At 44.1% G+C, this 27,726-nt stretch overlaps 1 protein-coding gene across 2 annotated transcripts in view; it reads left to right on the forward strand.

The window, feature by feature from the left end:
* The window catches only part of NPSR1 (neuropeptide S receptor 1), a 165,982-nt gene extending 149,526 nt beyond the window's left edge, over positions 1-16,456 (forward strand). For both annotated transcript variants that reach the window (XM_062179223.1, XM_062179224.1), the window contains 3 exons: positions 11,714-11,800; positions 15,342-15,522; positions 16,366-16,456. In XM_062179223.1, the coding sequence (XP_062035207.1) occupies positions 11,714-11,800; positions 15,342-15,522; positions 16,366-16,456 (359 nt within the window). The remainder of the gene's footprint in view (positions 1-11,713; positions 11,801-15,341; positions 15,523-16,365) is intronic.
* The last annotated feature ends 11,270 nt before the right edge of the window (positions 16,457-27,726 follow it).

The following is a 27,726-nucleotide window of genomic DNA, read 5'->3' on the forward strand; positions in this document are numbered from 1 at the left end:
CACTGCTTTCCCAGGCCATAGCAGAGAGCTGGACTGGAAGAGGGGCAGCCGGGACTAGAACTGGCACCCATATGGGATGCTGGCAGAGGATTAACCAACTGAGCCACAGCTCCAACCCCTCTGTTTGGTTTTAAGATTTGTTTAATACTGAGTTACAGAGAGAGGGAGAGACACACACAGAGAGAGAAAGAGCTGAATTAGAAGTAGAGCAACCAGGACTCAAACTGGTGCCTATATGGGATGCTAGTGTTGCAGGCAGTGGCTTAACCCACTGCACCACAATGCTGGCCCCTGGGCTCATTTGTTTTTCTTTTTTTTTTAAGATTTATTTATATATATGAAAGGCAGAGTTATAGAGAAAGGAGGATAGAAAGAGAAAGAGCAATTTTTTCTCTGCTGGTTCACTCTCCATGGCCACAATGGCCAGGGTTAGGCCAAACTGAAGCCAGGAGCCAGGAGCTTTATGTGGATCTCCCATGTGGGTGGCAGGGGCCAAGATACTTGGAACGTCTTCCACTGCTTTTCCCAGGTCATTAGCAGCAAACTGGACTAGAAACTGGAGCAGCTGGGACACAAACCACAATGCTGGGGTCATAGGCAGCAGTTTCACCTGCTATGCCACAATGCCAGCTAGGGCTCAATCTTCTCGCAACCTGTTCATGATCAACCTTACAGCTCATAAAAGTCTTGGGGGCCACACGCAGACCGTATCCAAACTGGAAGAATTGTGTACAGCCTGCACAGTTATAACAGGACCCTGCTGACAGACGAGGCCCACAGAAGGCTCTGTTTCCCTACTTGGCCTCTCTGAAAACTGAGAGAAGGAACAGGGACACTGGGCCTGGACAAGCTACGCCAATAGACAGTCACCTGAAGCAGCCCCTGAGGAAGGATCCCAGGAGTGCCCCAGTCTCAGGCCTAGCCGAGAAGCACCCTGGAAGGCACAGAATGAGGGAGACACTGCTCAGGGAGGATGCCACGTGCTCAGCCAACATGGCGATGGACTTTTCTATTTGGCTGGAATGTAGAGACCACTAAGCTGTCATCTGTCCGGAGGATGACCCTGGACCCAATGCCAACCAAGCCTGGTCGGTCTCTCCCTGCTTCCCCAGTACAGCAACTCGGCCCACACTGAGCCTGAGGTCACTCACTACAACCCTCTGTCAAGTTCAAGTCAATAAATCTGGATGCCAAGCACCTCCCATGTGACGAGCTCTGAAACCTGGAGGCCGGCCCTGCTTCTTGGGCAAACAGTACTGCCCCCGACTCGGGTCAATCTGAGAAAACACAGCAAACCAAAGCTAGTCTGGTTTGGTGGTAGGTTGGCTTCTGGCATTGGTTACCATAGATAATGGACTGGTTTCCTAGGCTGGCAGCTACAGAGTGTGGGTCAGAGTTCTACATGTGGCTCACCATTGTCCATTGTATTTGCTCAGAGCAGATACTGCCAGCACCTACGCCAGTCCTGTCCTGGCATTAGCATCTGTAAGCCTGCATGATGCCTCCAAGATCAACCATCTTTTACAGAAAAAAAGAGAAGCTCACAGGGTAAGCAATTTGCTTGCTCTCACAGCACATGACATGACCAGGATGCAAATGGACATAGAACTGACCAGAAATCCCATGTTTCCCCCCTTAATCAGGCTTGATGTATTTAAAATATAAATAGTGATGGGGCCAGCACTATGGCACAGTAGGTTAATCTTCCGCCTGCAGCGCCGGCATCCCATATGAGTGCCAGTTCTAGTCCCAGCTGCTCCACTTCCGATCCAGCTCTCTGCTGTGGTCCGGGAAAGCAGTAGAAGATGGCCCAAGTCCTTGAGTCCCTGCAACCACATGGGAGACCAGGAAGAAGCTCCTGGCTCCTGGCTTCAGATCAGTGCATCTCCGGCCATTGCAGCCATTTGTGGAGTGAACTAGCAGAAGGAAGACCTTTCTCTCTCTCTCTCTCTCTTTTTTTTTTTTTTCTCTCTCTCCCCCTCTCTCCCTCTCATTCGCTGTAATTCTACCTCTCAAATAAATAAATAAAATCTTTTTTAAAAAATAACATTAAATAAATAAATAAAACATAAATAGTGAGATATGGCTTGTAGGTTCAGGGGCTAATTTAGTAGAGGAGGCTGAGGTCGTCCCGTACTCTCAGGTTTCAGTCAGATCGGTTTAAACCCTTTTCCTGTGGTTTCTACCAGTCCCAGAGGCTGGGCTGCTCCTCCTGCCTGTCCCACGGACTCCTGGGCTCCCTGTCTCTCCTCCCACGGCCCTTCTGTTCCCTCCACTGCCCGCCCAATGGACCAGGGAACCGAGTGCTCACCACTGACAACAGAGCATGCAGCAGACCCCACTGGAGGGCTGGGGAGATGCCAGGCTTCCACATCCAGCCAGCGGGCCCGTCCCTTTCTCTGCAGACGCCCACCAGCGTGGCTGAGCTCCTGTCTCTCCCCACAGTTCCCTATATCTCCCTGCTTCTGTACATTCTGGTCCCGCTGATGTGGGTGCACCATTACCCCTCCCAAGGATAGAAACAGTCTCAGTCTCTTCTGTTCCATAACACACTCTTCTATCTCCATTACTCCTCTTTCTTAGAGTCTGTAGTTGTTATTACCATCAGTGACCTGCTTCTGAAATGAGGGCAGCTGGTAGTCTCAAAAGCTCGTATATCCTCAGTATCTTACTCATACCTGGAGCTCACTTGATTTCCAGCCTGTCGAGACGGCCCGGCAGCTCTGCGGCGGCCTGGTAAATGGGGTCTCCGGCAGGATTATTGTTCATCAAGAAGCAGACATTAGCCGTGATTAGTGTGAGCAGAAGCTCACTTTGTAAACACTGGCTGCAAAACTCAAGCCATCCTTTGTGTAAGAACCACTTTTCTTGCTGACAAATATGTCTATTTTCTTGCACTCAAAGGCTGACAGAAAGAAAAAGAAAAACAACTGCTTCATACGTGAGCTAAAGTCTTTCCCACAAACGAGTGTGGAGGGTGAGACAGAAAGGAATGAGGTTTCCAATCGTACATATATTATCTTTTCTAAGCAAGCGCACCATTGATGCCCTGGGCTATCTACGTCCATAAAATAGAATATTTACTGCACGGAGGCAGGAGTTCAGGGAGGGCCCACCCACAGAACAGACAAGGAAGGTCCACTCACAGAACAAAGTCTAATATGAGTACAGTTGGATATAACTGGCTCTAGCTGTTCATGACTTGACAGGTGTCATGTAATCCATGCTATCTGTAAGCTGCATGTTTAACTTGGCTCTGTTAGTTTTTATTAATAAAACGCGCATGGGCATTTTCAAAAAAAAAAAGGGGGAATGAGAGAGAAAGGGATGGAGAAAAAAGCTGTGGGTTAGGAGCTGGGTGGGAATCCTATTCATTTTCTACCTTAATAAACTTAAGATAAGCTCATTAACTATTCTCCTCAGTAACAGTGGATAAAATGACTTTTCTACAAGCAACTACATTAACATAAGAACTCAAGGAAAACAAAGGCACAAATAAATAAAGGTTATTACATGCTCCCAGAGAGTAAGATTCAGTATTATAGATGTTGACTTTCCCAGCTGATCTACAAGTTAATGCAATCCCAAGCAAAAGTGAATTAAAACATTTTGCTGAACTTGATAAGTCTATTTTTAAACATTTATATGGAGAGCTGGGGTTTGGCATAGCAGTTAAGATGTCACTTGGAATGCCAGCCTCACAGATTGGAGTGCCTGGTTCAAGTCGCAGCTCCACTCCTAACTCCAGCTTCCGATGTGCACACTGCGGGGCAGCAGGTAATGGCTCAAGCATTTGGGGGAGGGGGGCGGTGCTGTGGAGTAGTGGGTAAAGCTGCTGCCTGCAGTGCCTGCATCCCATATGGGCGTCAGTTCAAGTCCCAGCTGCTCCATTTCCAATCCAGTTCTCTACTATGGCCTGGGAAAGCAGTAGAAGATGGCCAAGTGCTTGGTTCCTTATACCTGTGTGGGAGACCCGGAGGAAGCTCTTGGCTCCTGGCTTCAGATCAGCACAGCTCTGGCTTTTGCAGCCAATTAGGGAATGAACCAGTGGTTGGAAGACCTCTCTCTCTCTCTCTCTCTCTCTCTGCCTCTGCCTCTCTGTAACTCTGCCTTTCAAATAAGTAAATAAATCTTTAAAAAAAAAAAAAAAGAATTTGGGTAGCTGACATCCACATAGGAGACCAGGGTTGAATTCTCAGCTTCTGGCTTCCACCTGGCCCAGCCCCAGCTGTGTGGGCATTTGGTGAGTAAATCAGATGGTGGGGCATCTCTCTCTCTCTCTCTCTCTCTCTCTCTGTCTCTGCTCTCTTCCTCTCAAATAAATTAAATAAAAATGCAAATCACAGGTTCACTAAAAATATTTTATAAGTAAGGGAAAGAAGGAAGGGAGGGAGGGAGGAAAGATATGGAATAATTCAAGAGCCAAGAATAGCCACAAACTTTCTGGAGAAATTAGAACAAGGAAGGGGAGAAGGCTTGCTATATCAAATATCTAAGTGTATTATTAAAGTCAGAGTGATTTAATAAAGTGAGGTATTGACACAAATAGAAAATCAAACAATTCCAAAAAAAAATGCCTATATGTATGAGAACTTGACATACAAGGGTATATTCACAGAAAATGCATACTCTGAAAAACTCTACATGAATTTCAATATTTTTGTACCAAAAGAAATTTTTAATTCTGCTTTTCCATGAAATTGAACCTTCATATATCAGAAGATCAGAGAAAGAAATAAAAAAATTGACCTTTACTTAAATCCATACGCAAAAATCAAATACCAGGTGAATTAGAGACTTTTGTGTGAGAGAAAAAAAATAAAAGACTTCTAAATTTTTTTTTTTTTTTGACAGGCAGAGTGGATAGTGAGAGAGAGAGACAAAGAGAAAGGTCTTCCTTTTTACCCTTGGTTCACCCTCCAATGGCCGCTGCGGCCGGCGCATCGTGCTGATCCGAAGCCAGGAGCCAGGTGCTTCTCCTGGTCTCCCATGCGGGTGCAGGGCCCAAAGACTTGGGCCATCCTCCATTGCCTTCCCGGGCCATAGCAAAGAGCTGCCCTGGAAGAGGGGCAACCGGGATAGAATCCGGTGCCCCGACCGGGACTAGAACCCGGTGTGGTGGCACCGCAAGGTGGAGGATTAGCCTGTTAAGCCACGGCGCCGGCCAAGACTTCTAAATCTTTTAAAGGGGCCAGCATTGCAGCATAGCAGGTAAAGCCACTACCTGCCATCCCAGCATCCCATATGGTCACCAGTTCATGTCCTGACTGCTCCACTTCCAATCCAGCCTCCTGTTAATGGCCTGGGAAAGCAATGGAAGATGGTGCAAGTGTGGCCCCTGCCACCCAAGTGAGAGACCCTGATAAAGCTCCTAATTACTAGCTTCAATCTGGTTCAACGCTGCCCTTTGAGGCCATGTAGGAGTGAACCAACAGATGGAAGCTCGCACTCTCTCTCTCTCTCTCTCTCTACATATATATATAGTGTGTGTGTGTGTGCATGTGTGTATCCCTCTCTCTCCATTAGTCTGAATTTCAAAAAAACTAGTAAATCTTTTTTAAAAATTTTTAAAACCTTTTTTAAACAATTTTTATTTATTTATTTAGGAGAGTTACACAGGGAGAGACAGACAGAAAGGTCTTCCATCTGCTGGTTCACTCCCCAAATGGCTGCAATGGCTGGAGCTGGGCAGATCCAAAGCCAGGAGACAGGAGCTTCTTCTGGGTCTCCCATGTGGGTGCAGGGGCCCAAGCACTTGGGCCATCTTCTACTGCTTTCCCAGGCCATAGCAGAGAGCTGGATTGAAAAAGGAGCAGCTGGGACATAAACCAGTGCCCATATGGGATTCTGGCACCACAGGCAGAGGCTTAGCCTGCTATGCCACAGCGCCAGCCCCTTTAAAACCTTTTAAAACAAAATGTAGAGTGGTATCTTTATGACGTGGGATAATGAAGGATCTCTTACACAAGGTAGATGATACATTAAACTATCAAAGAAAGAAAAATTTGGCTGTGTCAACATTGGGGAAAAAAGTCAGTCCACAAACTAGGTAAAGCTATTTGCAACATATATACCTGGAAAAAGATTAGTACATAGAGGACAGGATGAATATCTAAAAATGAAATTTGAAAAGATTATTTTAAAAGACAAATAGAGTGTAAAAATCGGAAGTCACAAACAGGCGTTTCATTGAAAAGGAAACTGGAATGGCCAAAATTAAGATGCTTGGCCTCACTGAGAATCAGGAAAGTACATGTTTAATTAAATACAATTTTCTACCCACAGGACAGATTAAATCCTAAAAGTGTGGTAATTCTAAGTGTTAGCAAAGGTAAACATCTCTTGGCTTATTTGGCAATGTAGTTCTTCAAATCTTAAAAGCCCTCTGTTCTATTTGCTTCCAGTCAGGTTCACAAACCAGCGAAGTCTTTCTGAACATAATTCTCAGATCTGATTTGTTTCTTGGCTCTGTCTCTCAACTCAATGGAGTTAGCTTGATTCCATCTTAAGCAGTAGGTGGGGGACCACAGCCTTAGTCTCCTCCTTGTCTCCAGGAGGGTATTTGCTGGTTAAAGGGTATTTGCTGGTTAAATCTCTCACTGTTACATAATACGGAGGCCAGGTCAGCTTTATTGGCTGCAATCTGCATAGTTAGAGGAGCTCACATTTGGTTGAATTCTCTGCCTACATTTTAATTCTGCACTGAGCCGAACAAAGCATGTAGCCAGTACTGTCCTGGAGCAAAAGCAGCTGGGATTTGCAATTCCTCAAGATTCCAAATTGAGGACTTTTCTTAATTCCCCTTCACTGTTGTCCATAAACCAACTAACTCTTGTCTCATCTTGTAACAGTCCATACACACCATGAACGCTGTTTCCCCGTGCCCAGGCTCAGTAGACACACAGTTTGCCTTCCTGAGCATCGGCTGGGACACTACTGAACAGATCTCCTGTATCTCAGCTGCCAACCTCACTTTTCTTGCCACCTGCTGCCATTCCACTAAGCCAATGCTACCGGTTAGAGGTTTTCATTAAGGCAGACCGCGTAGAAGAGACCAATTTCTGCTTTCGTTGGGGAAACACTTGTAATGGATGAACCGCAAGGTATCAGTAGCCTTAGCACAATAGAAATTTACTTCTTGCTTAATTAAAGTCTCACTGGTGAAAAGAATCAAAAAGGAGGCATTGTTCCACTACACAGTCAATTCAGAAATCCAGGCAGGTGGAGAGCCTGCCATGTTTGGCAGGCAGCTGCTGGGGCATCCCTCAATGGCTACGTGGGGCATGGGCAGGGTGGAAGGAGGGGAGGAGTGCAGGGTTACCCAGGTGGTTTACCTGAGCCGGGACTGGGGATGCTAGACATGGGTCTTCACTTGCTCCCTTGGGCTGACCTCAGGCACAGGACTACACCCCGCTCCAGACCACTCATGGAAAATGTCGTCTAGCCGTGTGCCTGGGAAGAGCGGGTTATGTAGGCAGCTCACCCATCTCTGCACAGTTCTTTGAGGCCTGCCAGGGTTCCTGGGTCTGGCAGAGCTGTGGTGCCAAGGCACAGAGAAGGCTGCCAGGTCAGTTGAATGGTACCTTCTCCTCTCTAGCTGTGACTTCCTAATTGCTCTAAGAACCTCCAAAGAAAAGGACTGAAACCACTTCCATCTTGAAAGCTCAGACACGGGCAGGCATTTGCAGCAGCAGGTGGGAGAGGAAGCACCTCAGAAGGGGACCGGAGGTTTTCTGAACGTAGAAACGTTCTGCAGAGGATGGGGTCAGGCACTAGGAGAGCAAATTAGGGTAAGAGCTGAAGGTCAAAAGAAAATGTAATTTCTGGGTCAGGTGAATGCATTCCAACCGAACCACTCGAGCTAAAACTTGCAGATGTCTCGGGAGAAAAACAAAACAAAACCTTGTGTGAAGCCAAAGATGCTAAAAGCAGAGAGGGCAGTCGACCTAGCAGTTCAGGCGGCACTTAGGGTACCTGTGCCCCATATTGCGGTGCCTGGGTTCGAACCTTAGCTCCACTCCTGATTCCAGCTTCTTGCTAATGTGCAGCTGGGGGAGCAGCAGGTAATAACTCAAGTACTTTGGCCCCTGCCACCCATGTGGGAGCCCTGGATTGAGTTGTATTGCAGACATCCACCCACATGGGAGACCTGGATTGAGTTCTATTGCAGACATTTGGGAAATGAACCAGTGGATAGGAATTCTCTCTCTCTCTCTTTCTTTCTCTCTCTCTCTCTTTCTCCCGCTCTCCCGCTCTCCTTCTCTCCCTCTCTCCCTGTCTCTTTCTCCCTCTTTTTCATGAGCACACACTCCACCTTTCAGATAGATGGATAGAAACTGCAAGTGTGGGAGACAGCAAAGTGCAAGGGAGCAAAGCCATTGCCCTGCCTCCTGGCAGAGCTCCGGCAGCAGGATCCCAGGGGAGGGCAGTGATGCTGAATAATCCACAGCTGAGGACAGAACTGAGGCCAAAGGAGGTGGAGTGGAGAGCACAGCAACCACAGAGGGCTACAGCAACAATGACGGGGCTCACAGCGGGGGTGGGAGCCTTAAACATGACCATGACTACTGAGCAGATGGCGCCACAGCACAGCCACTCCACAGGTGGTGGCTACAGAGGGCCGGTCTGCCTAGGGTGCCCAGGGCAGCTGCAGGGACCGTGGAAAACACGATGCAGACTGAGTTGGCACAGAGGAGTAAGCTGTGGCTTGAGCAGGTCCTGGGACACTGAGATACCCGCTCCGATCCACCAGAAACAAAACTAGGGGATCACCACAATCCTGGGAAGGAAAGGGTCAAAGTCTCACAGCTAAACAAAGAGGCCTAAGACACTAAAAATACTTACCTCATAGCTTTGGGGAGTACTCAGGTTACAGTGGTCCGTGGAGAGGCTGTCACTGACCCAAAATGAATTTCAAATAGGACAAAGCCTAAAAATCAGGAAAAACTGCTGAAATGTGCTTAACTCCTTAAATCAACCCAAAGCACATGAAATTCCCAGGTTTGCAATGTGTTGATTTGCAACTATTGCCAGTTAGACCTCCCCGTCCCTAACAAATCGCCTGCATTAGAGGTTCACAGTTGGGCCTGCAATAGAGGTTCACAGTTGGGCCCTCCCACCCCTGAGAGAGAAACTCAGCCTCCATTGAATACCCCAGGGAACCAACGTCTCTGGCTTCAGGTGCTTTGCCTACACGAAGCACAGGACCTGAACCCTTGGGAAGATGAGCCGGAACTGACCCGTTGGAGACTACGACTCCAGCACGGCCCCCATGGGGGACGCTCCCCAGAACTAATGCAGCCTGAGTCCGAGGGCTTCTTCCAGTCCCGAGCCTAATGGACCTGCCGCCCCCAGGCTGTGCAAGCTACTAACACGCAGTGACAGGCGGATTTTACTGCTTTTCACTCCAGCTCAGCACCAAGGCCTGAGTAGAAATAATCCTTTTATCTCCCAATAAAGGCGAATTACCGGCATTCTGTAGCTCGCTCTCTTTGAAGAGCCATCTTTAGAAGCCGGAGGCTTTGCATTTCCTAGAGTGGTCAGATTAAAGGGGCTTCTTACTGATCTCATTGGGAGATCGGCAGGCAGGTGGCTGATTATATTGTCACCCAGGTGCTCTATGGAAAGTACTGAGAGTTTCCATCTTAAACAGGTTTCAGAGCACAAATGTCATTCTCAAAAACTTTTCTGAAAGACCCACTAAGTCTTCAGAACCATACTGTTTAGGGGCTGCTGTTCCCTGCTGCCAGAACGTGGGCACTCTTTGAAAGGATGTAACTGGATCTGCTGTCCTCTTTCCGGGTCCCCCGAGGAGATAATTCTAGCCTGATAATTTCCTGCTGTCTATAATTCCTGTACAGATAACATTGTATAACAGACGATCTAAGCTAGTGAAACCTTCTGCTCCCTTCCCGAGAGACATATTGCTTCTGAAATCATGGAAGAACTTCATTCGTCCCAACAGACATCCTCAGCATGGGATGTGATGCCTCGAATAGTGTATTTTATTTTAATTTTTGAACTAGCTCTGTGAGTCTGGTGCTGGACACCTCAGTTTCCAATTGGGGAAACTGAGGCTGGGAATGTTAGTGACTTGCCAGTCAGCAATAGAAGAGGCGCCTGTGTCCTCCCCACAGATGCTACTCTGGGTACCAGGATTTTTCTCCTGGACACCTTCTGCATTTTGGATCGTAAACCTTTGTTGGGGGAGGGTGCCCTGTGCATTGGCTATTGAGCTGAGTCCCTGGCCTCTATACACTAGATACTAGCAGTACCTATAAACTCATAGCTGTGTCCACCAAAACTGCGTCCAGATATTGCCAAAAGCCCCCCAGGAAGGCAAACACAGACCCAGCTAAAAATGCTGCCAGTCAAAGCTTCCAAAGCATTAACCTCCTCACAGCACTAAGGTTCTGTGGTTCTGTGAAAAGCACAGAGTAATTGAAAACCCTACAGGGGAGACTTTAAGAAATACAAATCAATTATAATTTTAATTTTTACACCTACAAAGCCCCCATTCTTTTTATTCCTGATGTTAGTTTGTCCTCTCCAAAAATAGAAGCGCACCTGAGCTTTAAGGGCCCGCTGCTGCCCCCGGAATTCAGCTCAAACTCCTCAGAAAGAGTTCAAGTTCCTCCTGCTCTGTTCTGGGTTCATTTCTCTGCCCCTAAACACCACACACTAGCAGCAAGATGGCTCACTGGGGTCCAAAGACAGCCTACATCTTCTTGTCCTCTGCTTCCTGCATCTTTCCCTGTCCAGTGCTCGCACCCCATTCCAGCCTTGAGAGTACTTATCATGTCGTTCAAACTGTACTCTGCATCTTCCATTCATTTCCCCCAGCACAGCAGCTCTCTGTGCACAATTAGGTTACAAATTTCTCCTCTCACCCGGTTGTGTGGACACTGTGTGATCTTTCCTGCTAGATTGAAAATTCCTAGAGAACAAGAACTGTATCATTTTAGCCCTTAAAGTCAATTTGTACCTAGTAATAGTTACGGTACATCTATTGGATTAGGCCGGATTGGATTGGAGCTGGGATTGAAAGAACAATACAAAAGTAAGCTTCTCATCCATTTCCATGCAGAGAGACATAAGTGGTGAGGACCATAATATTTGCAAATAAACAACATTGCCCAGCACCTCTCAGGTGTCTCACCTTCCAGTGACAGCCCCAGTGTGATTACATTTATATCCAGGTTCTCATTTTGGGACAGCTACTTTTGTTAGCCTTGGCTTGAGCTTCATTGAGAGTGGAGTTTCTGAGTTAGATGAGTGAGTTGATCTGGGGCAGTTGTTCTAAGAAAATGACTTTTCCCAGGTTGCTGAAGCAACAATGTGGGTGTCACCATATAGTCAGGAGCTCAGAGAACAGCCCTGCATGGAGGAAGCCTCAGTCCCTCCATGGTCCCATGATCTAGTGCCAGCTGCAAATGGGTCAAGCTATCTGACCAACTCTCCTGAGAGAGTATGGGCATCTTCTAGCACTTGCACCTTACATGAAGTTGCAAACTGGGCAGTTTCTAACAACCAGCCCAGAGCTGTCTTCACCCTGCAATTATCTGCAAAGGACTTTCTGGACATGCTGAGCAGGCTATAAGTGGGGCTGTCCGTGTGAAAACTGTGGGTGTGATCCTCAATGTTCTTCTTGGCGTAAACCTAAATTGTGGCATCATGAGCACTTCATTTTACCGTTCCCCTATCGCATATGCAGATGGAAAACTGTGCACCAGCTACAACCGAGGGCTCATCTCGAAGGCAAAAATCAAAGCTGTCAAGTATAGTGCCGCCATCATTCTTGGTAAGCAATATCCCTCCCTCTGTTGCAGAACTATGTGAACACGCCAAAGCCCAGCTTGCACCTGGTGGCAGAAAACCCACACAAGAAAGGAATTTGTCTATAGGCACTTCTACCTTTGTCAAATTGGAAAGGAAGGTGGGGGGAATGTATGAGTCTATCTGTGACTCCTGGCAGGGTGAATATTTTTGTTCCTAATCCCTCTCCTTATGAACATAGTTGTTCACCAAGGCTATGGTTTGGATAATTTAGAGAAAATCAGATTAGAACCTTCCTTTAAAGCTGATGCTTACATCACCCAAAGACTCAGTTTCATCTTTGAAGACACACTCTTTTCCATGACTGAAGTTCATGAGCAAAGAGAAGATAGAAATGGCATTCCATTTCTTCTGAATATTTAATTTCAAGGTCACTGCAAGTCCCTCCCTTATGGTTCCCTAATCTGCCCTCCCACTCCCATGTCTCTGCCCCCTTCTTTGCCTTTCTCTCGTCAGTATACACTCTTGCTGCATTGAAACCCAGCCTGTTGCATGGCTTACTCCCTTGCCTCATTCTGTTCCCCAACAAGGCCACCTCCCTGAGACCTCCTCCACAAGTCTTTGTAAGCAGTCTTTCTCTAGTCTTACACTACCTAGTTTTTCTTCATGGCTCCTACTTTTACCTGACACTATAGGATTTATATTGATATTCTATTGTCTAGCTCTTCTGCTGGAATAATAAATGCATGGGAAGAATGACCTTACTTTTGTCTTATGCCATTATTTCCAGCATCTAAAATAAGGTCATGCACTCACCACTCAATTGATATTGGTTAAATGAATGAATGACTGGATGAAGATATGTAAAAAGGAAAGGTGCTTGTGCTTTTCACTTAGCTCAGATACCTGCCTCTCGGCCCCTCCAGCAGCTCTTGAAAGCTTGAGAAAGTACAGCTCTCACATTTGCTGCATGTCAAATTGGTAGAACCGCCCGCCCGTCTTCCCTTTCTGAAGCGTGGCTGTGAAATGCCAGACAGACCACTCGCGGTGTGACTCAGCCAGCAGCATATAGGCACAAAGCAAGACTGCAAGCTGACAGAGCGAAAAGCAGCCACAACCCACCAGGGCTCTGAGAAGTCATTCTCACAGCCTTCTAAGGTGGATCAAAGACTCGTTTGCCTTCCCAGTCAGAATTACAGATACACATTCCCTGGGTGTTGACCAGGAGATGCATGCTTGTACATGTGTACCAGGGCCTGCACAGTCCTTTTAAGCAGAAACCATATTGCAGGCCCTGTGGGATCCTTTCCATCTTTAAGCAGGATGCCCACAGGAGGGTCAGCAAGTGTCAACAGTTCTATCAGAACACAATGGCCCTCTCTATAACAGATATTTCATCCTGAAATGAACTGTATAAAAGTGCACAATGCTGCTTACCCATCATAATTCTTCAGAAACAATGTGCTTCCCAATAATACAAAGGAAGAATAGCAATAAAATAATTCATATTAAAACAATACCGATTTTCATGTGTAAATACTTGAGCACACATACACTAGAGGAATAAAGAAACAGTCAGGTGCTTATACCCAGCACTATTTAACAGCCACAAAGGAAGAGCAACACAGTGTATTTTCATGGAAACATAGAAATATAACCAATACTGCTGTCAATGGCTTGAGTTTCTGAGCAGGTAAACAAAAAAGTGGTCATGTTCTAAATTTAAAAAGTAATCTTTCCTCCATTTACAAGGGAATTGCATTTCTGGAAAGTTCAGTATTATATTTTCATTGATAAAACAGATTTCCACACTGACAAAATTATAAACAAAGTATTCAAAGGATGTGTGAGGTGTGGACAAGTCTTTGTTGGCTGGGATACCTGTGCACACAGGACTGGCATTCTCAAGACAACCAAACCTCTACTCATCACATACAAATGCCAGTACACAAGCAAACCAGGCAATGCTACCTCTCTGTGCCCCAGAAGCATGCTTTTGTTCCAGTGTTGGGATTAACCACCCAGATCCAGATACATAGTGGTTTTTGTGTTTGAATTGCTCTGGTTTAGTACATTGCCAGGGTCTTGGGGAAACAGAAGTCAGTTCCAAACTCTCCAGCGAGTTATAGAATACCTATTGCAGGTGTCCAAGGAAGCCAAACTTCTACTTTGAGGAAAAAATCCTATGGTTAAGGAAAGTGGCAAAGGAGGGTACAGATATTGTGGTAAGAGAATATGGAACTGCATGTGCACATTCAGTCAACCAAGAGTGTGTAGCTTTGTATATTAGTCTAGGTTTTCCAAATAAACAGATGATAGATGATAGAGATAGATAGATAGATGATAGAAAAAGATACAGATTTATTAACATGAAGTAGTCTAGGCTTTCCAGATAAATAGGAGACTGTAGATATAGATAGGAAATAAATATAAATAGATAGACACAGATAGATGATAGATACATAGGAAGATGGATAAAATTAAATTAGATCAGATCGTTGATTGGGTTAGATTCAGTTGGATGCTGATTTATTAGCAGGGATTGGCTCACATTATTATGAAGGATGAGAAGCCCCAAACTCTACAGCTGATGATCGAGAGATCCAGGGAAGCCAACAGTGTGAACTCTAGTCCAAGTTCGAGTTGAAAGTTCTGAGAACTAGGAAAGTTGAAGTTCCAGTCTGAATCCAAAGGTGAAGCAGAAGATAAATGTCACAGTTCAGAGAGTTAATCAGAAAGAATGAAACCTCTCTCTCACTCAGCATTTTTCTTCTATTCAAGTCTTCAACAAATTGGACTAAATCCACCCACACTGGAGAGAACAATCTACTTTTGTCACTTTACTTATTCAAACCTTAATCTCACTTGGAAACACCCTTAAAACACACAGATACATCTACAAAAAAATTTAACCAAATATCTGGGCATCCTGTTGGCCCAGTCAAGTTAACACAGTAAATTAACCATCCCACTCCAGGTCATCATTTTCTTTAAAGATATGGAATCAAACAGAATCCAAGTCACACAATCCAGTCGATTTGCAGTGGAGATTGAGTGGATGTTGTCTTGAGAGACTCTTAATCATGAAAAAGAAAATGGAGAACATTGTAATTAAATGGTGCTGTGCTTTGAACATATTGAGATCATCCCTTTCCCCTGCCATACCCTAAAACCTGAAGTCATTATCTAGTCAAACATTTGTCATTCTTTCCCAGAGATCTTCCAAAGGAATTTATTGGGTTTTCCTCAGCATTGTATTAGGTGAGAGACTGTGGCCATATCCTGCAGTTCCAGGCTTTCAGTAAAGAAATCACAACAGTGAAAAATTAGGCCCTTCTCTGCAGAAAAACGCAGTATGTATGTATGTACTTAAATGTATGTATGTGTTTAAGTAAACCCACCAACCAGGCCAACACACACAATAGCCTTAGCCTATCCCAGCTCTCACATTTCTGAGAGCTCCCAGGTGCCCAAGAACTCACTGGTGAAAGCTCCAGTCGTGGCCGACCAGGAGAGGGCCCTGAGCTCTGGCCTGCTGTGATGCTAACGACCCTCTTCTCCCCTAGCCTTCATGTGCTGTTGGAGTCCATATTTCCTCTTTGACATGTTGGATAATTTCAACCTCCTTCCAAACACCAAGGAGCGTTTCTATGCCTCTGTGATCATTCAGAACCTGCCAGCACTGAACAGTGCCATCAACCCCCTCATCTACTGTGTCTTCAGCAGCGCCATCTGTTTCCCTTTTAGGTAAGAGGTGCTGTTGCTTGGGTTGAACACTGTCAACGACCACACTTGAGTTCTAAAGTGTATGTTCCTTATTCAAAACTGTAGCAGGCTGCAGAATCCCCATTGTATATATGAAATACTTGAGAGTCAAAGGGTTTCTGGTAGAGTGACAAATTCAAGCCCAACCCCAGACTATGGCCAATGCCCTTTTTCCTAGACAATATCACCTCCTATAGCAACCACCTTAATCATGACACATTTAGATCTTTCTTTCATTTAAATCTCCATGTGAACCTCTTCAATATAATCCTGAGTGATAGCAAGACATAGAGTTTTATTACCATTTTACAGGTTAGTGAAATGAGGCTCATGGAGGTTTAGTGACACTGCTGAGGTTATATAAATAATTAGTAACACAGCTGAAGTTAAATCCTCCCAACAACTACTATTGTTCTGACGTTTTTTGGTTGTTTTCCTGCAAAAGCTATAGAGAGAAGGTGCTGAAATTCATGAGAGATAAAATGGTTTAAGGCTTGTGAGTTAATGCCAACGGCTGAGATTCAATTTTTGCCATTGCCTATTTATAGCTATGTGTGGCCATGCAAGTCATTTAACCTCCACAAATCTCACTTCCCTCATCTGTAAAGTGGGGCTAATAGTATGTCTACCTGTTGGTCCGGGCTTTGGTGAAGAGGTGAAGAAGGATTGTGAAGATAGAGGAGAAAGGTGCAAGTGTCACATAGATGTGCCTTGTAGCTGTCAGATTTTTACTGTGTTCTCCATAAGCATTCTCTCTTAACATCTGTAATCACTTTCACCAAGTCGAACTGTTTTCCTTCCCTCATTTATTCTGACTTTCTCTAGGGAGCGGAGGTCACAGGATTCCAGAATGACCTGCCGGGAGAGAACTGAGAGGCATGAGATGCAGATGCTGGCCAAGCCAGAATTCATCTAGAGCCTGGAGCAGTGACAGTGCTACACCGAACCCCCTCAGCTCACCTGAGTCCCTGCCATCAGCTTGGGCACGTGCATGGAGCCTGAGCTGACTTCTCCACCCTGATCTCGTCATCACTTGGATACAGCACAAGGCAAACATTCCAACGAGGATGTTTCACCTGCATTGACAAGTATTGGTCCACAAAAACTCACCAGCTATTCGAATAATGCCAGCCAGGAAATGCCCTGCCCCTTCCTCGCCATTTTCAGCTCTCCTTCCTACTGTGAGCACCTGAATACAATGGGCAGAGACATCACCGGCAGCCGTCCTGGCTCAGAGGAGCTGAGGAGACAGACAAGCTGAGGGGATAAAACAAGCAAGGTTATACATTAGTTTTCTAATTACAGTTTAAGGAGTAAATAAAAGACTTAACCAAGTCTAGATTTTTTTTTCCCGCAAGCTTTGGATTGGAGCTTTGGTGACTGTAGCCAAGATGCTAGTCCTTATAATGCCAACAAATCCATTTCCAGGCATTGGCTCTTTGCACCTCCTCTGCGGATAGCCTGCTTTGCAGATGGATGTGTTGGCAGCAGTCAAGTTCGCACTCCCATTGTATCAACAAATGATTTGCACAAAGAACACAACTGCTGGCCCCCCAGAACAAGATTGAAATTGAAGGATATTTTCTCTGATAGGGAAAAAAAATTGTGCTAAGAAGCCATGGATCCCTGCCCTCGGATATCAGAGAGCTGAGACCCAGAACTCACTTGTCTTTGAAGCTCTCTGCAGGCTCCTCCCTCTACATTCAACCTTCGGGCCATGCTGAGCTCCCTCCCTCGCACCTCGGGGACGCTTCTTCCCACTTGAACGCTTCCAGCCCTCTCTTTAGCTGGGAGCCGAGTCCCTGTGGCTTTTCCAGGCTTGATGTTGCTATCTCCTCTTTATCCTTTCTGCCTGTTGCAGCCTTTGTCTATCTGAAACCCCAGCCGGGAAATGCTGGTGGGGCTTGTTTTGACAGGACTGGAGTTTGGTATTTATAAGTGGAATCCGAGTGAAATATGACTAAATGGTTTCCAGCCAATTTCTTCCATCAGGTTTTTCCATAAGTGGAAATGGAATAATTTAATTTGATTATGTATACATCCCCACCCACGGCTCTGGGATGCGTGTGAGCGCCTTATTTTTAGCATCACATACATTCTTGACATTAAAATCTCCTTGGCAAAATCCTCCTTCCCAGAATTATTCAGAGTTTATCTCTCTCTCTCTCTCTCTCTCTCTCTCTCTCTCTCTCCCATCTACTGTTAGTGGGGTCATTAAAATTTTCAGTATATTTTAATTGCAATTCATTTTTCTTTATGGGGTCAACTCAAAGTGCATGTGTAAAGTCATAGTGGAATGTTTGCCATAAACTGCCCTTCCGATTCCATGTGACCTTAGGAATAAAAGAGTCTGTTTGGGCAGAAATCAGACTCCTTGGAGACCACCCCTCTGAGGAATTGCCCTCAGAATTTGAGGGGCCTCATTCATCTGGTTTTACATCAACAGGACTGTTTTTGAAGAATGCCTCCTTCTTTGCAATCAGCAAAACTTGAGCAACCCTGGAAGCTGTCAGTGGTCGGGAAGCGCTTTTCGGCATTTCTCTTTAAATCAAGATGTGCCACAGAAGACCCGTGGAATTGTTGCCAAAATAGTTGCCTGCACAGAAGCCAATTAACAGAGCAAAATCTGGCGGGCGTCCTAGACAGCCGCACAGGAGGCCCAGGGTCTCCTGACAGATGCTTTCCATCTCTGTCAAGTTCTGGTCTGCAAAAGATGTCACGTGCCTACCTCGGCCATCAATCAACTCCTAATGTGAAGGAGAGGATGAAATGAGGGGCTGCGTGCGCTCAGATCTGTGAATGGCGCGCTGCAGGGGTGGGACTGTGGGCTGGAGGTCGGGGAGATGGTGGGCCAGGCTGCTGCAGGATAAGCTGCCGTTAACATGAACCTCGCTTTGCGTGGAATGAATCAGGAATCAGCATCTCCGTGTATTTGCTGAGCGTGGGGAAGCATAATTTAAATATTATGGGAACACTGGTCATTATTAGTCTTATGACCTTAAGCAAATCGTTTTCTGTGTCTGGGTGTCCACTGTCTCATCTGTCAATGGGGACAACATAAGGCTGGCGTGGAGGCTCCTCACAGACACAGGCTGTGACGGTTTCAGTGACATCCTGAGTGAGAACTTCTGGAATTCTTTTCCCCGGGATCAGTGACTCAGTGCCTTGTCGCTGAGTCATTTTTGCGTTAGTGTGACTTCCCTATCTATCACTGTGAACTCATAAATATCATTACCCAGCCGGGAGATATAGTTTGAGGTCTCAGAGGAAATTAGAAGTTTAGGGCTATGATGCCACTGTTTGTAGCTTTTGATACTCAAACGGGGTCAGAGAAGCCAGCAGGGTGGTTTACAAACCATGGGGACTTATTTCTGCAGTAAGATGTCAAAGACCTCTGGTTACATTATCACAACGTTTCAGGGACAGGTGAAAATTTAGGATAACAAGAGGAGGTATGTTTAATATATTCGGTCACATTAGAAAAAAGTGTTCCCACTTTGCTGAACTAAATGAAATATGAATGTTAAAACTTCTCTGCTTTCAGAACATATGTGGAGCATAATTTAATTGAAATTTAATTTCACCAAGCAACATCTCCTACCTTTTTTCCCGCAGAAAGTGGTAATAACTTTTTAATGGCTTTCATTTGTGATTAATTGTGAAAAATAAAGTGTCCCTTTTAAACGAGACCTACATGCATCTTAACTTTCCTTCCTAGCTTCATTCCAACACCTCTGGAAACAGAAATGACCTTGCTTCTTCCTTCAGCATCCACACGGTCACAAAGGACCCCAAGCCTGGGTCTGCTGAGGCAACAGCAAAGCACATGTATTTTTAGCAAAAAATAAAAGTGATTCTGCTCCTCTAGAATCATCATGCGTGAGCAGTAGACCCGTTGGCAGCTCCAGTTCTTGTTTTTTGTCACCATTTGAGTGTAACTCATCTTAAATGCTGATCTACTAGTGTTCCCGAAAGATTTTCAGTTATATTTGATTGAAAAAAGATGGCTCCAACTGTTCAGGTGCCAACCTCCTGGATTTTTTTTTGAAATATGAAAATCCATGCCTCATTTATCTATAATTGCATTCTAAGACCATGCTATCCACAGCAGGGCTGGCCCAGTTTACACTTTAAAAGTGCAAATCCTGGCTTGTTGAATGTTAAAGTGGACAGTCTCATGGTTTTTTGTAAAGCAGTTCCAAAGAGGTTACTCCACACTAATAGTCCTGCACAAAACAGTAGCATCTGCAGGGGACTGAACCAAGTTCAGTTGTTTCAGCGTCCTTGAATTACCATGAATGATGGTAAAATTGGGTTAAGATTAGACATTGATACCTAAGAATGCATGTTATCATACCAGCATAATCACTTAAAGAATACAAATAATGAAGGGTATAATGTCAAACTAAAAAAGAAGGAAAATTGGATGACAAAATCACTCAAACTTTCCCTATCCTTCTATTCTCCCATCCTGCCCAGCCTCTGATAAAACCTATTCTGTTCTCTACTTCTGTGACATCAGCTATGTCATGTATGAATGAGAACATGTGGCACTTGTCTTTCTCTGTCTGCCTCATTTCATCTTGTTTCATCCATATTGCAAATGACAGAATTTCATCTTTTATGGCTGAATACTATTCCATTGTGGATATATGCCCAATTTCTTTGCCCATTCATCTGTTGATGAATATTTTGGTTGATTCTACATTTTGGCTATTGAGAATAGTGCTGCAATAACACAGGAATATACTTGTACAGTTTTTGTGTATCACTTAAAAATAAACAAAGAAAACCACTCAAACCATCCAAAATAAGGCAAGAAGAGGGAGATAAAGAAACATGGAATAGCTGGGACAAATAGAAAGTACATACGAAGCTGGCAGATTTTTTAATCCAAATATATACGTAATTATAATAAATGGGAAGAGATTAAATGTTCCTGATAATAATCAAGGATTTTTAGACCAGTTTTTTTAAATAACTATGTAATTTACAAATGGCATACCTAAAACACAAAGATACAGAAAGTTTGAAAATAAAAAATATAGTCCAAAGTATTCCACAGAAACAGTAACCCAAAGAAAGTTGGTTGCCTATATTAATATAAAGACTAAGAGACTAAAGCAGCTTTAAGATCAAAAATATTAGTAGCATGAAATAGGAACATTTTGTAACAATAAGTGCTTTAGCTTATTAAAGTAAAATAATAATTCTAAATTTCTATCCCTTTAAAAACATGTTTTCAAAATAATAATTTAAATAGCTTCCAGAACTCTTAAGACAAACAGAAAATCCACAGCCATGATGGGGAATTTTATTACAGATGAGTCCAATGATTAAAGCAGACAAAATCTAGGAGTGATCTGGACAACTTGAACTTCACTCTCCCAGCCCTAAGTGAGCGTTTGTCCCAAGCACACGTGATGCAGTTACGAAGCTGATCACTTGCCAGGCTGCAAAGCAAGCTTCCAGTCTTTCACAAGATTCAGCTCACGCAGGCTGATTTTTCTGATCACAATGCAATTATGCTTGAACTCAAGAGTAGGATGATAACTAGACAATTCCCAGAGGAGTGGAAATTCAGAAATATATATACCAAGGAACTTATGGTCAAACAAGACAAAACTTGCTGAAAAACTAACGGAAGTATGGAAGTATTACATAGCAACATGTGTGGGATACAGATGAAACAATACTTTTTTTTTTTTTTTTTTTTTTTTTTGGACAGGCAGAGTGGACAGTGAGAGAGAGAGAGAGACAAGGGAGAAAGGTCTTCCTTTGCCGTTGTTCACCCTCCAATGGCTGCCGCGGCTGGCGCACCGCGCTGATCCGAAGCCAGGAGCCAGGTACTTCTCCTGGTCTCCCATGGGGTGCAGGGCCCATCCACCACTGCCCTCCCAGGCCACAGCAGAGAGCTGGCCTGGAAGAGGGGCAACCGGGACAGAATCTGGCACCCCGACTGGGACTAGAACCTGGTGTGCCGGCGCCGCAGGCAGAGAATTCACTTATTGAGCCTCGGTGCCGGCCCAGATGAAACAATACTTAAAGCGAAACCAGTAAACAAATCATCCTTCTCATGAAGGTAGAAAAATTCACGAAAATAAACACAAAGGAAGTAGATGAAAGACAAGAAGAGTAGAACTGAAATTAATGGAAAACAAACGTAACAAAAAGTCTCAACAAAGATAAAATTCCATTCTTGGGAAACTAATGAAATGAATCAACCTCTGGTGAGGCTGGGCAAAGGAGGAAAAGGAGAAAGCACAAATCGGCAGCGAGGCTCCGAGGCTGCCACCACGCTCCCTGGGGCTGGGCAGAGACGGGAAGAGAATGTTACGGCAAGTTGTGTCTAAGCAACGGAAAATAATAACTGGACAGTTGGCTACAATTGATGCAAAAAGGCACAGAAATCCGGATGGCACCATCACTACCGAAGAAAGAATACGCTTTCCTCGGTGAGTTCTCTCAACTCTCATTTTACAAGCTCTCCAGGAATACAGAAAACAGTGACTTCTAAGATGATTTATTAGAGGAAAAAAAAAAAAAAAAAAAAAAAAACCTTGAAACAAAAACCCTACAGACATTGCAAGAATGAAAACTTCGAAAAAAATACCAGCAATCAAATTTAGCAGAATATAATGAGGCTGTAAATAAGAGTGTTAATTGTTAACAACAGGAGTTACTGTGCACCTACTCCCCATGTAGGACCTCTGTCCTTAATAAGTTGTATTTGAGAATTAACTGCAAAACTTGTTCTCAAACAGTATTTTCTACGTTCTATGTGTATGTGTGTGTGTGTGTGCAAACTGTTGAAATCTTCACTTAGTATAGAGTGGGTTTTCTGTATATAAAGTTAATTAAAAATGAATCTTAATGAAAAATGGGATGGGAGAGGGAGTAGGTGGTGGGACGGGAGTGAGGGGTGGGAGAGTGGGTATGGGGGGAAAAACCACTGTATTCCTAAAGTTGTACCTATGAAAATTGTATTCATTAAATAAAAACTTTTAAAAAATGAATATAATGAGGCCAGCAGATATGATCAAACTGGATTCATTCCAGGAAGGCAATGTCAGCTTAATATTAGAAAATTATCCAATTCATTACCTTAATAGATTACAGGGTAAAAATAACATTATCAATTTGATAGATGCAAGAAAAATGCCTGACAAAATTGTTCAGCCTTCAGGCATGATAAAATATATTTGCAAGTGTGGAATATAAGGAAATTCCCTAAAACTCTGAAACGTATGCACAAAAAAACCCATCTGAAACACTAAAGGTAGCAAAAGGTGAAACTTTGAAGGGGTTCCCTTTGAAATAAAGAAGGAGTGGAGACTACCAGCACCATCACTTCCTCCAACATCGCACTGAAACGCCACTGGAAGCAGGAAAGTAAGAAAAAAATAAGACAAATGATATATGGCTTGGCAATGAATAATAACTGACAGCAGTGCTATAATTACACAGTGCAATATCCAAAATAATATGCAGATAAATTATTAGAATTAACCAGAAAGTTTAATAAGGTTGCAGGACATAAACTCAATATACAGAAATCAATATCATTTCCACAAATTAGCAATGAGTAGAAAATTAATTTTTCTTATTTATAATACCTTAAAAGATGAGGTTTCTAGGGATAAATTCACAAATGTGTGCAACTGTCTGTGGAGAAACCATAACACTATTAAGAAATACTAAAGAAAAACAAATTAAATATAAAAATACATCATGATTGTTATTTGGAAGACTAATATCGCAAATAAATCAACTCTTCTAAAATGGAACTATAAAGATTCAGTGCAATGCCAATCAAGCTGATAACAGGAATTTTGGAGACTGTGATAAAGTACCTCTAAGATTTATAGGGAAGTGAAAAGTATTAAGAATAGCCAAGGGGCCGGCGTTGTGGTGCAGCGGGTTAAAGGCCTGGCCTGATGCGTTGGCATCCCATATGGGTGCCGGTTCTAGTCCCAGCTACTCCTCTTCTGATCCAGCTCTCTGCTATGGCCTGGGAAAGCAGTAGACGATGGCCCAAGTCCTTGGGCCCCTGCACTCGCGTGGGAGACCTGGAAGAAGCTCCTGGCTCCTGGCTTCAGATCGGCGCAGCTTCGGCCATTGCGGCCATCTGGGGAGTGAACCAGCTGATGGGATACCTCTCTCTCTCTGTCTCTACCTCTCTCTGTAACTGTCTTTCGAATAAATAAAATAAATCTTAAAAAAAAAAAAGAATAGCCAAGATATTCTTGACTAAGAAGAAAAAGAGTGGGAGAGTTTGAGCAACCACATGTCAAAGCTTATCATGAAGCGACAGTGATGGGGCTGTGTTATTAGCTCTAAAGCAGACACACTGGAATGTGGAATAGAAAAAATAGTCCAGTGGTGGGCTTTCAGCCTAGCAGTTAAGACATCCACGTCACATACCAGAGTGCCAAGTCCAGTACCTGGTCCAGCTCCTGACTAGCTTCAGACCAGGAAGGCAGCCGTGGTAAATCAAGGAAATTGGATCCTGCCTCCCCTGAGGAGCTGGGTTTGCTCCCAGCTTCAGCCTCAGTGCAGCCCCAGCCATGGTGCGAATCTGGGGAGGGATCCCATGGATGGGAGTGCGCTCTTCTGTCACTCTCCCTTTCTCTCTCTGCCCATCTCGCTCCTCCCTCCTTTCTCCCTCTGAAATATAGAAGAAAATTTAATAAATAAACAATACAAATTTAATACAAAGAGGCCAGAGAGAGAAAGAGAGTGAGAGATAAATGGTCACATACAGGAAAGTTTGATTTATTTCATTAATAGCATTTCGAAAGAATCAGGAAAGGATATTCTTTGCGAAGAATGATGCTAGGGAATTGGGCATTTATATGGAAAAAAAAATTAAGATGAATGACTATTGAATTATGTGTAAAATGAGTTCCAGGTGGATCTAAATTATACATCTAAGTGCAAAAGACAAAGAAACTTTGAAGAAATGATATAAGGAATATTTTAACATATCAGGGAAAGAAAGGAGCTTGTAAATAAAGCACAAGATCACTGCTCATAAAGGAAAATGCTGATAAACTTGATTTTTTAAAAGTAGAAATTTTTTTTCATTGAACGACATCAAAAAATGTGAGAAGACAAATTACATTTGCAACATGTATAACTGATCAAGACCTAATACTTAGAATACATGAACACTCACACGGTTCAGTAGGACAAAGGCAACACAAATACAAAATGAGCAAGACTTGACTTGGGAAAAAAGTTACCCGAATGATCCTGAGACATGAAAAGAGGTGTTTAATCTCATTAAAAAGCATGAGCAGGGCCAACGCTGTGGTGTAGCAGGTAAAGCTGCTGCCTGCATTTCAAGTCCTGGTTGTAAAAGCAGTAGAAGATGGCCCAAGTCCTTGGGCTCCTGCACCCACGTGGGAGATCCAGAGGAAGCTCCTGGCTCCCGGCTTCAGATCTGCACAGCTCCAGCTGCTGCAGCCATCTGGGGAGTGAACCAGCACATGGGAGACCTCTCTCTCTCTCTCACTCTGCCTCTGCCTCTCTGTAATTCTGACTTTCAAATAAATAAATAAATCTTATATAAATCTTTATACTAAATTGATCTTCTGTATATAAAGAGAATTGCAAATGAATCTTGATGTGAATGGAAGGGGAGAGGGAGTGGGAGAGGGGAGGGTTGTGGGTGGGAGGGAAGTTATGGGAGGGGGAAGCCATTGTAATCCATAAGCTGTACACTGGAAATTTATATTCATTAAATAAAAGTTAAAAAATAAATAAATAAATAAATCTTAAAAAAAAAACTATGTCTAAATAGACATAAAAAAAAAGCATGAGCAAGTAATTTAAACCACACTGAGACATAAATATTTACCCACCAGACTGGCAAAAACTAAAAACACTGACAATATCAGGTTAGTGAGGATGTGAAGTACCGGAAATTCTCATCATGCTTTGGTGAGATGTGCCTTTCACTGGTAAAATGAAGTTTCTTATCTCTTGTAACCTGGAAATTCCATTCTGAGTACATGCCCTACATACAATTATGTGTACCATAATACACATGAAAAGATATTTATAACAACATTGGGTATATTAGCACCAAATTAGAGAAAAAGCAAAAACCCATCAAATAAAAGAGAAATAAAGTATGGTGTACCTCTGGAATAGTTTATAGTGAGACAGATAATGGAGATGGCACAGCTGCTTGAAATGATATGAAGGGCCGGTGCCGTGGTTCAACAGGCTAATCCTCCACCTAGTGGCGCCAGCACACCAGGTTCTAGTCCCGGTCGGGGCACCAGATTCTGTCCTGGTTGCCCCTCTTCCAGGCCAGCTCTCTGCTGTGGCCTGGGAGGGCAGTGGAGGAGGGCCCAAGTGCCTGGGCCCTGCACCCCATGGGAGACCAGGAGAAGCACCTGGCTCCTGCCTTCGGATCAGCGCGGCACGCCAGCCGCGGCGGCCATTGGAGGGTGAACCAACGGCAAAGGAAGACGTTTCTCCCTGTCTCTCTCTCTCTCTCTCTCTCTCTCTCACTGTCCACTCTGCCTGTCAAAAAAATTTTAAAAAAAAATTAAAAAAAGAAATGATATGAAAAAAATCTTTTCAAATAATATAAAGGTAAGGAGAAAGACACCAAGATATACCATATGGCTCTATTTCTATGAAATTGTGAACTAGTCAACGTTAAACTATCATGTTTGGCACTGCAGATAGGTAGGTAGGTAGATAGGTAGGTAGGTAGGTAGATAGATAGGTAGGTAGGTAGGTAGGTAGATGATAGAAGAAAACTCTAAAGCAAAACAAGAGAATTCCTTTTCATCAGAGTCCACATTGGAGCCCCTTTGTGGAGAGGGAGCGAGGTGCGTTTGGACACGCAGCACAGGGGTGGCAGGAGACCATTGCTTGCTCTGAGTGTCGGGCTCAAGGGTGTTCATTTATTCTGGAGCTATGGCAGAGAAGGCAGCCAGACTAGAAAGAGGGAGGTGACCAACGGGGTCTCAGTTACACGCAGAAACAGCGTAGACAGCGGAAAGATCCTTCTCTGCATTCAGAGCCATCATCTATCATCAGCATCCAGTGATAGCACGAGCATTGATGCCAACATTTTTCAAAGTCTGAAGAAACATCTTGGCTCCTCTGCAAAGCCTTGTGACTCAGTTCAGCAGAAATCAATATCCATCTCCTGTTTGCTTCCTGCCTGACAAGGGGCCCTGCAGCCCAATAGCTCTTGCTCCTGGTCTCCCATTTCAGTTCCCATCCTAAAACGTCTCCTCCTTCTTGTCCCCATTCTGCCTGCCCTTCTTCAGTGCTCTGGGTGGAGCAGGTGTATAACACACCCACTAAGATGTTACTCCCCGAGCACAACCGAATGCAGCATCCCCCAGAGAGGATTTTCTGTGCACCAGGAATGCTGGAGACAGTGCTACCCAACTCCAAAGAACTAATCCCCAAAGGCAGGTACTCTGGGCCTGCATCAGGAGACTTGGAGACATATTTGAGGCAAACAACTCAACTCACACATCTCAGTAACCACCTGTCAGACATGGAGGAGGCTGATAAAAGGGTTCCGAAGCCAATTTCATCATGAATCACCCAAGGAGTTAAAAAAAATACACAGAAACAGATGTCTGGATCCCCAGCTCCAGAGATCCTGATTCTTTTTGTTTCTTTGGCAATCTCTATTTATAACAACCAATGCAGATGGTTCTAGTGCAGTGGCTCTAGTGCAGCTCTTCTGGGGGTTAGAGCTTAAGTTCTTGTGGCTGGGAACTCCACAGGCTCCCTTTGCTATAGCAATCCAGTTCCCCTGGGGCCATCTGAGAACAATATGTTCTCCTAAGAAGTCAACTCTGCCACCCCTTGCGACTATCCAGATACCTACTGATAAACTGAGGACATCACTAATTCTTCCGTTTCTGATTGAAAGCATTCTTTACATGAAAATAGGCCTTAATCTAAAGGCATTATGCATGCCTATAGACACACAAAAGAGCCAAATTGGGAAATACATACATGTGTTTATGTAATGCCTTGGAACAAGGAAGGACGCCCCCAAAGAGGTCTCTGGAGGGCTGTGGCATAACACGTAGATGTGATACCACACCAGATTCTCTGGAGCAGCCATTCTCAAACATTCAGGCCTCAAAAGACAAAACAAATCTTGTATGCTTGTTCATGTAGATTATGTCCATTGAT

The sequence above is a fragment of the Lepus europaeus genome, chromosome 20 (assembly GCF_033115175.1).
Source record: "Lepus europaeus isolate LE1 chromosome 20, mLepTim1.pri, whole genome shotgun sequence".
Classification (NCBI taxonomy): Eukaryota; Metazoa; Chordata; class Mammalia; order Lagomorpha; family Leporidae; genus Lepus; species Lepus europaeus.